General features: G+C 54.4%; 1 protein-coding gene and 1 long non-coding RNA gene across 2 annotated transcripts in view; one reads left to right on the forward strand and one right to left on the reverse strand.

The window, feature by feature from the left end:
- AJAP1 (adherens junctions associated protein 1) overlaps positions 1 to 13,242 on the forward strand; it is a 131,929-nt gene that overhangs the window by 50,039 nt on the left and 68,648 nt on the right. Inside the window, 2 exon segments of the mRNA XM_032262218.1 lie at positions 8,298 to 8,694; positions 8,696 to 9,095. Coding sequence (XP_032118109.1) covers positions 8,298 to 8,694; positions 8,696 to 9,095 — 797 coding nt within the window.
- Positions 3,079 to 8,303, reverse strand: LOC116539353. The gene is made up of 2 exons (XR_004264011.1): positions 7,888 to 8,303; positions 3,079 to 5,913 (listed from the first exon to the last, which is right to left on the reverse strand). It is a non-coding gene; the product is annotated as an uncharacterized LOC116539353 (long non-coding RNA).

Raw genomic sequence — 13,242 nt, forward strand, 5'->3', positions numbered from 1 at the left:
CCAGCGTTCTAACATGTCCCCCGTGTTCTAATGTGTCCCCAGAGTTCTAATGTGTTCCCCATGTTCTCATGTGTCCCCAGCACTCTAACGTGTCCCCAGTCCCTAGCGTGCTAATGTATCCCCAGGGTGCTAACGTGTCCCCAGAGTTCTGACACATCCCAGCATTCCAACATGTCTCCAGGGTTCTAATGTGTCCCCAGAGTTCTAACGTGTCCCTGCTCCTACAGGTGCAGGGTTGTGGGCCCTCGTTCCTAAGCAGAGATCTCAGGCTCCCTGAGGCCCAGACTCTGGGCCCGGATCCGAGGCCAGCTCACTGTGACCTGAGTCAGGCCGCTCCATTTTTGGGTCTGACAGCGGCATTTCCAGGTTACAAAGATGAGCGCTTTGTAATGCGTGGCCTGCACAGTACCATCCGCCAGTTCCAGGCGGTTCTGTGGAAAAGAGGTCAGCTGAAGAGTTTGGCTTCGCTTAGCTCACTGCTTTTCCCAGGGGCGGGACTGTGGAACCCTCCATGAAGGTTCGCAACCCCTCCTGGGGTCCCCCGCATGGGCAGCCTAAGGAAAATGCCTTGGAGTGGGCTGGACCAGGCCACTGTCACGGTCCCTCCCATCCGGAGCATCCGGGGGCTCCCGGTGAGGCCAGCCAGTAAGTTCCAGGGTGTGCCCCTCCCTGTGAGTGTGGCGCTTGGCTGCGCTGGGCCAGGAGGAGGCGATTGGGCTCATGATAGGAGCCTCTGCTGGGCGCTGTCCTCTGCACTGTCCCGGGACCACCCCACGCTCTGGGCCGCCTCCCAGAGCCACCTGGGGAAGCTTCCTGGGCCTTGACCTCAGAGCAGGAGTTAGACCTGCTGTCCTCAGGGTGGGGCATTGGGAGGACTCCAGACCCCCACGGCTGATTTCCAAGCTCTGGAAAAAGAGAGTAGCCAGAGACTCCATGATGGGATTCAGAAAGGCCTTTGGTCATTCTGGAGGCTTCTGTCCAACCCAGATGAGTTATCCCTACACTGCTGCTTCTCCATGAGTCAAATGTCGCATGCGCGCTGGACACGTGCGGGCCTCTGATGATGAAAGCCTTCTAGGCAACCTGGCGCTCCCTTCCAAAGGGGAGGGATGTTTTTAATCATATTAAACCAAGAGGTAGAGCTTGGAGCGGCTCTGACAGGACATTACGATGACATCAGGCTGGGAATGCCGTGAAAGTGAATCACGGCTTAATGTGTTTTCATTAGGAAAATTGAACCAGCGACTGCAGAGGGAAGGGTGTTCCCTTCCTGCGCTGGGGCTGGGGACTGAGACCGGGGGACAGCCGTGTCTCCTGAGGGGAGGGGGTCGGTCTCTGCTCTGAAATTCAGTGGGAAACCATCTGCACCAACCGGGTGTAGATTTGGGGGACAAGAGGCAAGCCTGCTCCTGAGTGGGGAGTCAGAGGTCCTTGTATGAAGGGGGAAGGGATGGAAGTCTCTCTGCTTTGGGAGACACTTTCCCGTTCTCTCAAGGGCAGAACCACCAGGGAACTTGGAATCAGAGGAGAATTTAGGGAGAACGAGGCCATTTTCACATCTGAGCTGAAATCTTGCATCCCATGTAACATCAAATCTTTCTTCCTGGTGGACTCACATCTTATCAGCGCGAGGGAGGCTAGGATGGTGTGAAAGAGTCCCTTGGGTGTGGCCAACATGGCCCCCCAGTCACAGAAGGCTTGCCACCAGCTCTGTGGGACCCCAAGCCTATGCCCCTGGATTTCTTGTCCTTGTAAAGAGCAGAATACACTGCCATATTCCAGGAGGAGATGCATGTGAACGTCTCTGAGAACAAATCTCCAAGAAGGCTCCCTCCTGCCTCCCCAAGCTCCCTGGGCTAGGAATCCCTGGCAGCGCAGGCTCTCTGCCCTCCAGAAGGAGCCCGGGCAGCCTAGGACCCTCCAGCCTGCTTCTCCCCACAATGCCCTGTATGTTTCCAAAGCCCAGAAACATCTGGAACATTGAAGGTAGGTGTTAAGGAAAGGAAACAGTTCCCTGTTCCCCCTTCACTGCGTGCTGGATAATTCCCCTTACGCTAGGCGGTCCTGCTCCCGCCCGCCTGCTGCAGCTGCTGGGCAGGGAAGTTTTGGAGAGTTTTTCTTTTTTTTAAGTGAGTACCCCTCCCCCTCCAAGAGTGCACACCGTGCTTGGTGACCTGCTTCCAAAGATTCTGGAAAGGAGCAGGACTGTCTTCCCAGTGACAGCACCTGGCAAATGTCCCTGGCAAACACTATTCAAGGTCAGCTTCGGCAGGGAGGGGTCCTGTTGAGAGCAGGTGCCCTGGGCGTCCTGTAAGAGGAGGGCTTCCCCCAGAACATAGAAGGCTGGTCACATCACGGGACACACTTCAGACCGATCAGTCAATGAAGAGGAGCTTTCTATGCAGTCCCTGACCAGTCCTCCATGGAACTGTCAAGGTCATCAGCCACAGAGAAAGTCTGAGAAACCCTCACAGCCCAGAGGAGCCCATAGAGACGCGATGACTTGCTGCCATGTGGATTCGGATGGGTTCCTGGGACTGAAAAGGACGCTAGGTGAAATCTAGGGAAGCTCAAGCCACGTGTGTCATTCCTGGTCATGTAGCATGATGCTGTGCCATGGTGGCCAAAGGTGTGTCTCTTGAGAGGAAACTGGAGATGAGTTGCCAGCAACTCTCTGGGCTCTTTGGGAATTTTTTGGAATATCTTCAACAATTCTGAAATGAAAAGCTTTTTCGAAGCAAACCAATAGAGATAGGGTGGGAGTTGGGAAGCCTCTGGACATGGGTCGCTGGGGACCGAGGGGTAGACCCTAGGCCCCCGGGGAAGGGAGGTCCACCTCCGGGGTGGGGCCTTCCACAAAAGAGCATGGACTTAACAAAAAGCCAACGGCACCGCTGTGTCGTAGAACAAATGCGTCTGTGTCTATTCCTTCTGCTTTCCGGGGATGGGTTGTCGTGGTGCCCTGTGAATTACATTGATCACGGAAGCATGGGTCTTCTTCACTGGGGAGGAGGAGGCCTCAGAGCCCACCTGCCCCAACTCACTGGTAAGAATGACAGAAAAACGGGATGGGATGATAGAGCAGGAAGCCACAAGCCCAGGCCCGGCTAACTTCATCAAACACACATCCTTCCCTCGGGCCCCACAGCCAGAGAACGACAGGGCCTGGAGGAGTCAAGGGAAGTGGGTGTCTTTGTGGAAGACCTGGGGTGGGCTGGCCACGGGCACAGATCCCGTCCCACCCTGAAGGTTCTGGGCTGTTGCCCGGTGGAACAATTCCAGTTCTCCCTACGCCGGTGCTCCCACCAGGCAGACACCAGCTGCTCCCAGGAGGCTGACGCAGCAGGCGTGCGGCCCAAGGAAAGGTTCAGCTGTAAGTGGAAGAGATGTCTTTGTCCCCTTAATTGACAGTGATTTTCTTCTGTGAAGAAAATATACAGAAGGTAGTGAATTGAATCTCAATTCAGCAAATGTTATTAAACTGTTCTTGGGGAAAAAAGATTTCAATAAAAATTTAAAAGGAAGAGAAGCAAGAAAGCCACAAACTAGAAAATAAAGTGAGATGGAGCGGTCGCTCCCCGTTTGGAAGCAGCTGGATGGCGGCCGGCCAAGGAGTGTTGTTCCCCATTTGAAAATCACGGAAGCTGTTGAGAGGGAGCTGCCCTCACCCCTTCTTGAAGGGTGTGGATGTTGTTCTCAGGTGCTCAGGCAGGGCCTTGTCTCACGTTCAGGGTGTCCCAGCAAGGACTGGGCGGTTGAAGCCAAAGTCTCCATGGCTTCCCCCTGCTCACATGCCTGCAGCTCTGGGGCTGCCCTGCCTTCCACCCATCCGCCAGGGCCAGGATTAGGGTGCCATGCCACGCACCACACATGATCCCCCAACCCTTGCACACATTCCTTTTGATTCGTGTTGGAATATAATTTACATTGCAAAAAACTCACCCACTACAAGCGTACAGTTTAGTGGGTTTCATATGTGCATGGCGTTGTTCACCCAATTCCAGGACATTTCGTCACCCCAAAAAGAAACCCCATACCCCAGAACCCTTCTCCCAAGCCTGGGGCCACTGCTCATCTTTCTGTCTCTATGGATCTGCCCACTCTGCATTTCCTGTAAATGGAACCGTGCGCCTCGTAGCCTTGAGTGCCTGGCTTCTTTCACTTCTCAGGGTTTTCAAGGTACAGCCCCATCGAAGCATAAGATCAAGTAATCCCTCCGTGGTTTTAAAGGCTGAGCAACACTCCATTGTATCATTAGGCCAGATTCCCTGTATCCGTCCCTCAGCTGATGGACACGTGGGCTGTGTGAGCTTTGGCTGTTGGGAGGAGTGTGGCCCTGGGCCTCCACGTGCAGGTTTCACGTGGACAGATGCCCATGCCTCAGAGGGGGCAGCTGGGTCGCTGTAATGCCATCTTTAGGGTTCTAATGAATTGCCAAACTGTTTTGCCCAGGGGCATTCTGGGTTTCATTCCCCCCAACAGGGTACTAGGCCTCCCGTCTCCTGTGTCTTCACCAACGCTTCGTGTTGTCTGTCTTTCTGCTCGGAGCTGTCTCTCTGGGTGTGACGTGGGTGGTGTGTTCTTAAGGGGCCTATGGATGCTTGAGTTTGGGGGACCCGGTGCCACTTCTGCCCACCCTGACCTCCTGATGGTTGGCGGTGTGGTCGGCTGTGCTGCAGGGACTCCCTCCCAACGAGTGTGGGGGTGCCTGCCATCTTAGTGAACGCCTGACGGCTTCCTGGGGTGAGGCCCTGCCAGAACCTGTTCATCACAGAATGAGAGACGCTCAGAGCCCAGCCCAGGCTGAGAAGGATCAGCGAGAAGAGTGGTCCTGGCTCTGCCTCATCTCAGAGCTGCCCGAGGGGTGACGACAGAGATTGTTTGTGCTGCTCCCCGGTCCCTGCAGATACAGCCAGATCCTCCTCCGGCTGTGGCCTCTCATCAAGGCGTCGGCAGGAGTCCCAGGACCAGGTCCGGGCAGCACACGGAGCTCGGCCGGGCGATGGCCACACAGAGCCTGGGACACTCTTGGCCTTGCACCAAGATGAGCGGAGACCCCTACAGATCTCCCTGTGGGAGGGGCTCCCCCTGCCCCCCACATTTCTTGGCTGCTGGCGGTGGGCTGGGGCCTGTCTCCTGGTTGTCCACCTTCTTTTTTTTTCCTCTCTGAACAAATAAATCACTTAAAAAGGAAGAAACCGGACTCGAAGAGGAAAAACAGATCAACCTCTCCCTGCCACCGTGGCAAGTGGTTGGTTTTTCTGCATAACAGCTGGGCGGCTTGAAGGCGAGGGGGTTTCTATAGTAACCAATTACAGCCATGATCGGTGAAAAATCACAGATAGATCCTGCGTGTGAAGTTATGCCGGGGAGGAAGGCACAGGCTTGGGTGCTATGGGTTTAGCTTCCTGGGGCAATGTTTCTCTTAAGTACTGATGGCAGGCAGGTTCTAAGCCCGCCGGGGCGGGGGATGCTGCTGGGGCCTCGATGGAGCTTGGTGGAGTGTGGTGGGGTCTGATGAGGCCTGGTAGACCATGGTGGAGTCTGGTGAGGCCTGGTGAGGCTTGGTGAGACTTGGTGGGGCCTAGTGAGGCCTTGCACCCGCTCAGAGCAGCGTCTCATCTTCCTGGGGGCTAGACTCACACCCAGCATGCAGGTCATGGGAGAACTAGAGATTCTAAGCCAGCTCCCTCACTGGGTCACCTGTAGCCACAGAGGAGTTACCTTAGGGTGCATGTGGGGGAATTTAAGTCTGTCCCAAATCTTTCTGTGTGGTGGTGGCGGTCCTGGTCCCTGCCCGAAACTGGCTGCTAGCGCAGAGACACTGCACGCCGGCAGAAACACGGGGTGAGGATTAGCATGATGAGGAGCTCCCCGTGTCTGCAGCAAAGTACCTCCGTTCTCATTAAAAAACTGGAAAAAAAAAAAAAGCCAAACAAAAGGAAAAAAAAAACTGAAGTCTTATTGTTTGGGGATTAATCCTTTTTGGTAAATAGCTCTCAGTAGCAAGAGTTTCTCTCTCACCATCGTGATGAGCAGGGGGCCATCTGTTCCCTAGATATCAGAGTCAGCCCTGGGCACGAGGGTTTCGGTACTGAATGGAGGGTGTGCCCACAGGGACACATTCACACACAGCTACAGCTGCACTCTCCCATGCAGACACACACAGACACACTCACACATAGAGCCTCCAATATGGACACTCAGACACACTTGCCCACTCACACAGGGACACGCAGACACAGTTGTACACACACACCCCAATACCCACAAATACGCAGATACTCTCACACAGACACAGACACACTTGCACACTCACACAGGGACGCACAGATACACTTGCACACACACATACACCACCACACACAAATACACAGATACTGTCACATAGACCTGCACACTCACACAGGGACACACAGATACAGTTGCACACACACACACACAAATACACACACAGACACACACAGGGACACACAGATACAGTTGCACACACAGGGACACAGTTGCACACACACACAACACCACACACAAATACAGATACTTACACAGAGACCACTTGCACACTCATATAGGGACACATACACTCATACACACTGACACACAGATGCACTCACACACTTCTGAGCTGACACACATGGACATAGTCACGCAGCAGTACACTCACACACACACACCAAATACACACAGGCACCCTGGCCCTCACCACACAGTCTCTCACACTCGTGGACACACCCCAGATGCGTCTTTACACTCATGGACGCCGGCTCACTCTCACACTGGCACACTCACACAGCTGGACTCAGGCGCACACGCTCATATCCAGTCATACACTCTCACATATTTATGCATGCCTACACGCACACACACTCACACACTTCCATGCACGCATCACAAGGACACACACAGCTGCCTTCTTTCCTGAAGCCACTCACTGCCTTATACAGAAAAACTCTACCCAACTCACTTTCCCGGCCTGGCTCTGAGCGGCTCATCAGGCTGGCGCTTGGCACCTGAACACCCTCGCGCCCTCCACCTGCACCCCACCCAAGGCAGTCATTACAGTTTTGGGATTCATTTTAACTTTCAGACGTGAGGCTGGTGATGAGAGCTGACTTTGAATGACACCTATAATCAGTCCTCAATTATCTGTGCTGGCGGAAGAGGGAGCGTGGGCCTGGCTCCTCCGAGCCCTTCCACGTGGCTCTCTGCCGCGCCCTGGTTTTCACGTGACACCGGAGCGTCCACTGGTCCGGAAGCGACCCAGGCCTGGTGACAGAGCCGCTCCGGGTGAACTGGGGAGGGACCGCTCAGCAGACCAAGGCTTTGCCCTGCCCATCCTGGCCTCTCCCCTGCAGCCCTGCAGCTTGGAGAGGCAGCCCCGCCCCGCTTCGAGGTCGCCCGTGTTTGCCCTTTCTCCAGCCCTCCTGGGAGCTGAGGAGGTGGATAACAGGGTTTCAAAGGGCACCGGAGCTGCAGATAAACAGGGGGAGCGGAAATGTCAACAGAACAAACACTTCGGGTCAATAAACTTTCAGCTTATCCAGAGCAGATCTCATTTCCCTGAGTACCATCCAGGGGAGGCTAGAAGCAAGAAGCTTTTCCATGTACTGCATTTCAAGCAATGCCTGTTTACATACAATACGCATGCCGGGCTCTGGGTGAGGGCCGGGGGAGGGGGTGGTGTTTGCAAGGTGCAAGGGCCTGGCAGGCGTAGGTGCCAGGAAGCATCTCCCGCTCACGCTGGGAGCCTGAGACCTCTGCCCCCCAAGACTTGGGGAGAGGGGCTTCTCCAGTGGGCAGGAGGTGGCCTGGGCTATGCAGAGGAAAGCACTTGCCTTGGGGTCCGAGGCAGAGGCCGGCGTCCGGTTCTGCCACCCTCTCAGTTACGTCATAGGATGGGCAAAAGGAAGGAGGGACTCCAGGTCTTTTCAGACCTTGTCAAGGCTGACCTGGAAGGCTGGGGGTTTCTGAGGCTCGGTTTGCCCTCCCGTGAAGTGGACTGTCCGGTGAGCAGCCGAGCTGTGTGTGGCAGGCGCCCAGCCCCGCGGTGCCGGGAAGCAGCTCCCCGCACCCTCCACCCTGCACCGGCTTTCCAGGTCTGATGAACAAACCGCACGTGAGTCAGCCTTTGAAGTAAAGGAAGGAAGGGTTTCGGCTTGCCTTCTGAAGTGAGGAGGAGCTCTTTCTGGAAGAGAAGAGCGACCTTGTCACAGTGAGGGCTGGAGAGGGAGGGCCCCGGGGCCCAGTCCCCGCGCTGGGCGTCCACTGACCGGTCTTCTCTTCTTCCCCCCGCACAGCTCCATGTCCATCCGCTGGCCGGGCCGCCCCCTCGGAAGCCATGCCTGGATACTGATAGCCATGTTTCAGCTCGCCGTGGACCTGCCCGCCTGCGAGGCCCTGGGACCGGGCCCCGAGTTCTGGCTCCTGCCACGGTCGCCGCCCCGGCCGCCCCGGCTGTGGAGTTTTAGGAGTGGACAGCCAGCGCGGGTCCCGGCCCCTGTGTGGAGCCCCCGGCCGCCCCGCGTGGAGCGGACCCACGGACAGATGCAGGTGTCCCGAGCCAGACGGGCTCACAGGCCTCGGGACCAGGCGACCGCCCTTGTGCCCAAGGCAGGACTGGCCAAGCCCCCAGCTGCGGCCAAATCCAGCCCTTCCCTTACCTCGTCGTCCTCGTCCTCGTTGTCCACGGTGGCCGGGGGGGGCCCCGGAGCAGCAGGCCCTCCTGAGGCGGGGGAAGAGGCACCTGCAGGAGGACGGTCTTGGCAGCTTCGACTCCAGAGGCAGCCGGCCCACCACAGAGACTGAGTTCATCGCCTGGGGGCCCACGGGGGACGAGGAGGGCCTGGAGTCCAACACACTTCCGGCCATCTATGGCCCCACCACGGTCTCCATCCTACAGACGCGGAAGACAACAGTGGCCGCCACCACTGCCACCACCACGGCCACCCCCATGACGCTGCAGACTAAGGGATTCACCGAGTCCCTGGATCCCCGGAGAAGGATCCCAGGTGGGCTTAGCACAACAGAGCCTTCCACCAGTCCCAGCAACAGTGGGGAAGCCACCCAGCCCCCAAGGATTCTGGGGGAGGCCTCAGGTATGGCCGTCTCTCTTCTAGTTTGGGTTTGCTTGGGGTTGAGGGCTGGGGGTGTGACTCAGGAGAGAGGCTTGCATGTCCCAGGGGTGATGTCACATGCGGAGACCCCGAGACAGATAGAAGCATGATGTATCCACAAGCTTGCACGCGCGTGTAGACGGTTAGATACACACTGTGCCCTAGAGGAAGCGCGCTGTGAGAAGGGAGAGTTTCCCGCCTGAGTATGCACCTAGAAGTGGGCGCTGCACCCCTCGTACCTCTGTCAGGGACCAGCCAGATCTGCCAGGTGCTCCTCCCCTCCTGCCTCTGGTACGGAGTGGCGGAATCCCCCACACAGAGCCATGGCTTCCAGAATCATAGAATCTAGTCTCTGGGGCCGGCCCAGGGAGTAAGAAGCTTGCTTGTCTCGTGACAGAGTAAAGGATTCCCCGCTCAAGGAGTCTCCAAAAGCCTTCAAGGGTGTGGGACCCGTGAAGGGGCATGGTGCCTGCCAATTTAACCTCAGTTGAGGATCAGGAATGACCTTAAATAGCAAGAAAGACCAAGGCCAGGTAAAAGGAAGAACTTCCAGTCGTGTTAACAGAAGCTTCCCAGACAGTGATTTGGGTGGCAGCATTCTGCTCCCTGGGGAGGGGTGAGGAGGGTGTTGGGAGAATGGAGATGAGAACACAGGGCCTTGGAAAGGGCTTTGGCTTCCTGCTGCTTTACCCTAGCTGCCTGTGGACACACACTGGTCGTTGGCTTTGGATATCTCCTTCCATGCAGTTCTGCTGTTTTTTATTTTCCTCCTATACATTGTCCTGCATTTGCTTTGAAAGGAGTCGCCCTTGGAAAGGAAGCCTTGTCCCTGAACTGGCAGCCTGCACTGATGTCACCAGGCTTCAAGGCAGGCCTGCAGGGGAGAGCTCAGCACCCCGGGCCCCCGTCACCCTCACCTCCCTCCAGTTTTCTTTGCCCTGTTAACAGGCACAGCCCAATGTGCCAGGCTGGCCCAAAAGTTCACAACTCAGATCTGTGCGTGCACATTCTAGACAAACAGCAGCATTTGCTAACTGTAAAATCCGATGCAGGTTTCAGGGCGTCAGTGCAAAGTGGGTGGGGGCGCCCTGTGGCCTCACCCCTCACTTTTCACACCCTCGGGCTTGTGGGCTCCGTGGGACCCACCCAGGCCTCTGCAGAATCCAGGGGAGGGAAGACAACGGTTCTTCGGAGTTCACCTGCAGGCGGCCGGCACGGCAGGCAGCCAGGCCCTCTGCGTCCTCGCTAGGCTGCGTCCTGGCCCGGGCTCCTCCGCGTCTCGGGCAGGCAGGCACCGGGCAGTTGCTGGACAGGTTTTCCTGGGGTGGGCGGCTTTTGTCCTTCAGCCGGTGACCTACTTTCTTCCTTCACCTGGACAACAGAACCTGCGCTTTTTATTCTGAGCTCCTCTTCCCTAGAGAGCAGTGTTTCTATGGAAGCACAGCCTGAGCTCCCTGAGGATGCTGGGGGCTGTGCCTGGAGGTGGAGGCTGTGGGCTTGGGAGAGGCTCTGGAGGAAGAGGCTCCGGAGGCCCTGCACCGGCTACCTCCCACGCAGCCTCTTTTGGGAATCCACGGACACACGGGGCCTGCAGTTCATCTTGCACCCTTAGGTGCCTGCGAGGAGTTTACAAAGCATTGGTTTTTAGTTCCGTAAACTCAGCAGCCATCATTATAATAGGATTTCGTGCTACGCTTCCTTAGTGTCACCTCCTCTGTGTATGTCACTTACTATATAGACACGGATGAGGAGACAATTTCCCATTTATTCCAAATTACATTTGTTATTGCTAAAGTTAAACACCCGGGACAGCGTTATAGGCTTAGCAAATTAATTCATAGTGCATTGGAGGTTGCTAATCCATCTCGACAGATGCTTATCTTGGAAACAATTTATGGTTCTTCATAATATAATCTGGTGCTAGATTAATTTGTTTAACAAAACAAATCTAAAAAGAGGAAAATATGTGTGTTTGCTTCTAATGCAGAGAAATGTGAATTCTGGAGAGACGCCGGCCGTGGGGACGGGAGCAGGTGGTTTACAGTAGCGCTCGTCAGGGCCGGGCCGCGGTCATGAGCTTCCAGGCCCGGGCAAAGGGACGAGAGGAAATGCGGGGATGATTCCCCTAACTAGGTTCCTCATAGCTCAGCAGGTACCATGTAAATGAATTAGACCAGAGCAGGAGCAGTTTAGGTTAGACACTAGGAAGAACCGTCTGGTGATGCAGGAGGTGAGCTCTTTGCTTAGGCTACTGAGAACAGGCTGCATCATCTCCTTTTCTGGAGCCTCCAAGTAAACGGGATTTGGGAAGTGAGGAAGAAAACAACTGTTTAAGCTTCCCTGGATGGAAGGAGTGGTGGGACAGAGGGCTGAACTCCCTGGCACCCCCTTGCCTTGGCAGTCATCAGATGTAGACCTGAGCCCCCTACAGTTGGTGGAACGTGGACACTACTCACACTCCTCAGACACCTAAGACAGCAGGAGTGATCTCGAGGATCCAGAGCTGCAACCTAGGAGGCCATACATTGCTGTAGTTAGTTAGCAGGTGCCCTGAGACTGAAGATCTGGGTGAGAATCTGGGCTCTGTTGCATGTCACTGTGTGACCCTGGAAAAGGTCTCTTCTCTCCTGATTTCCTTTCCTTCACCAGCAAAATTGAGGCTTAGAAATATTTTTCCTAAGCGGTTGCTGTGAGAGTTTAGAGGATCAACACTGAGTATAAAATATGGCACCTGGCACTGAACAATCCTCCATTCTCATCCGTTGCTTTTATACCCAGCAAGAGTGGCCTGAGGACGACAGGGTTGCCTGTGTCAGAGGCAGAACAGGTTGCCAGGAACTTGGGAGTCTTACCATCTCAGACACAGCCAGCTTTGCTATGGAGCACCCCAAAATTTGAAATTGGAGTTATAGGAGGTGCATGAAACATCCATTAAGTGAGTTTTACCTGTCCAAAAAGGGAACTTTGGTATCACCTTTCGGAATGTGTAAATTTTATTTTTGCTTCTGCAGAGAAATATTTAGAAGGGACATGTCCTATTTTTCTATCTGTCTATAGCACAGGTATGGCTAGGCACAGAGAAGACAGGTGGCTAGTGATCTGGGGCACTCTGAAATTTCTCAGGAAGTATCATTACTTGACATAGCTGATGGAATGATTAAAGGGGTCCCTTTAAGGATTTACCCTGCCTATAAAGCAATTGGGAAATCTCTTTGAGTTTCGGGGTAATGGTTAAGAGTCCCACTGCCTGCCTTCAGATTCCTGGCTTCAGCTCATGATCACTGTGTAAATGTGGGCAACTTGCTTGTCCTCTCTGTGCCAGTGGGAGTGATAGAGTTAACAATCTCACAATATTGTTGTAAAAATTCAGTGAGACAGAGCGTGCCAAGTACTCAGTGCCTGGCACAATAGCAGTGCTCAGTATGTGCCTGCTGCTGTAGATATAAGGATGTGTATATATAAGGATGGTGATGGTGATGATGATGGTGATGGTTACGAAGGTGGTGACAGTGATGATGAGGATGATGATGATGGACATGGAGATGATGATGATGATGGTGATGATGATGGTAATGGTGGAAATGGTGATGATGATGATAGTGAGATGATGATGGTGATGATGTTGGTATTGATGATGATGGTGATGATGGTAATGGCAGAAATGGTGATGATGATGATAGTGATGATGTGGGTATTGATGATGATGGTGATGATGATGATGATAGAGATGGTGATGATGGTAATGGTGATGATGATGGAGATGGAGATGGTGATGATGGTGATGGAGATGATGATGATGGTGATGGAGACTATGATGATGGTGATGGAGATGATGATGGTGATGATGTTGGTATTGATGATGATGGTGATGATGATGGTAATGGAGATGATGATGACGGTGATGGAGATGGTGATGATGGTGATGATGTTGGTATTGATGATGATGGTGATGGTGATGATGATGGAGATGATGATGGAGATGGTGATGATGGTAATTGAGATGATGATGATGGTAATGGAGATGGTGATGATGGGGATGATGATGGTGATGGAGATGGTGATGATGGTGATGATGTTGGTATTGATGATGATGGTAATGGTGATGATGATGATGGAGATGATGGTGATG

This window comes from Sapajus apella, unplaced genomic scaffold, assembly GCF_009761245.1.
Source record: "Sapajus apella isolate SASKATOON/1434 unplaced genomic scaffold, GSC_monkey_1.0 scaffold127, whole genome shotgun sequence".
NCBI classification, from domain to species: domain Eukaryota; kingdom Metazoa; phylum Chordata; class Mammalia; order Primates; family Cebidae; genus Sapajus; species Sapajus apella.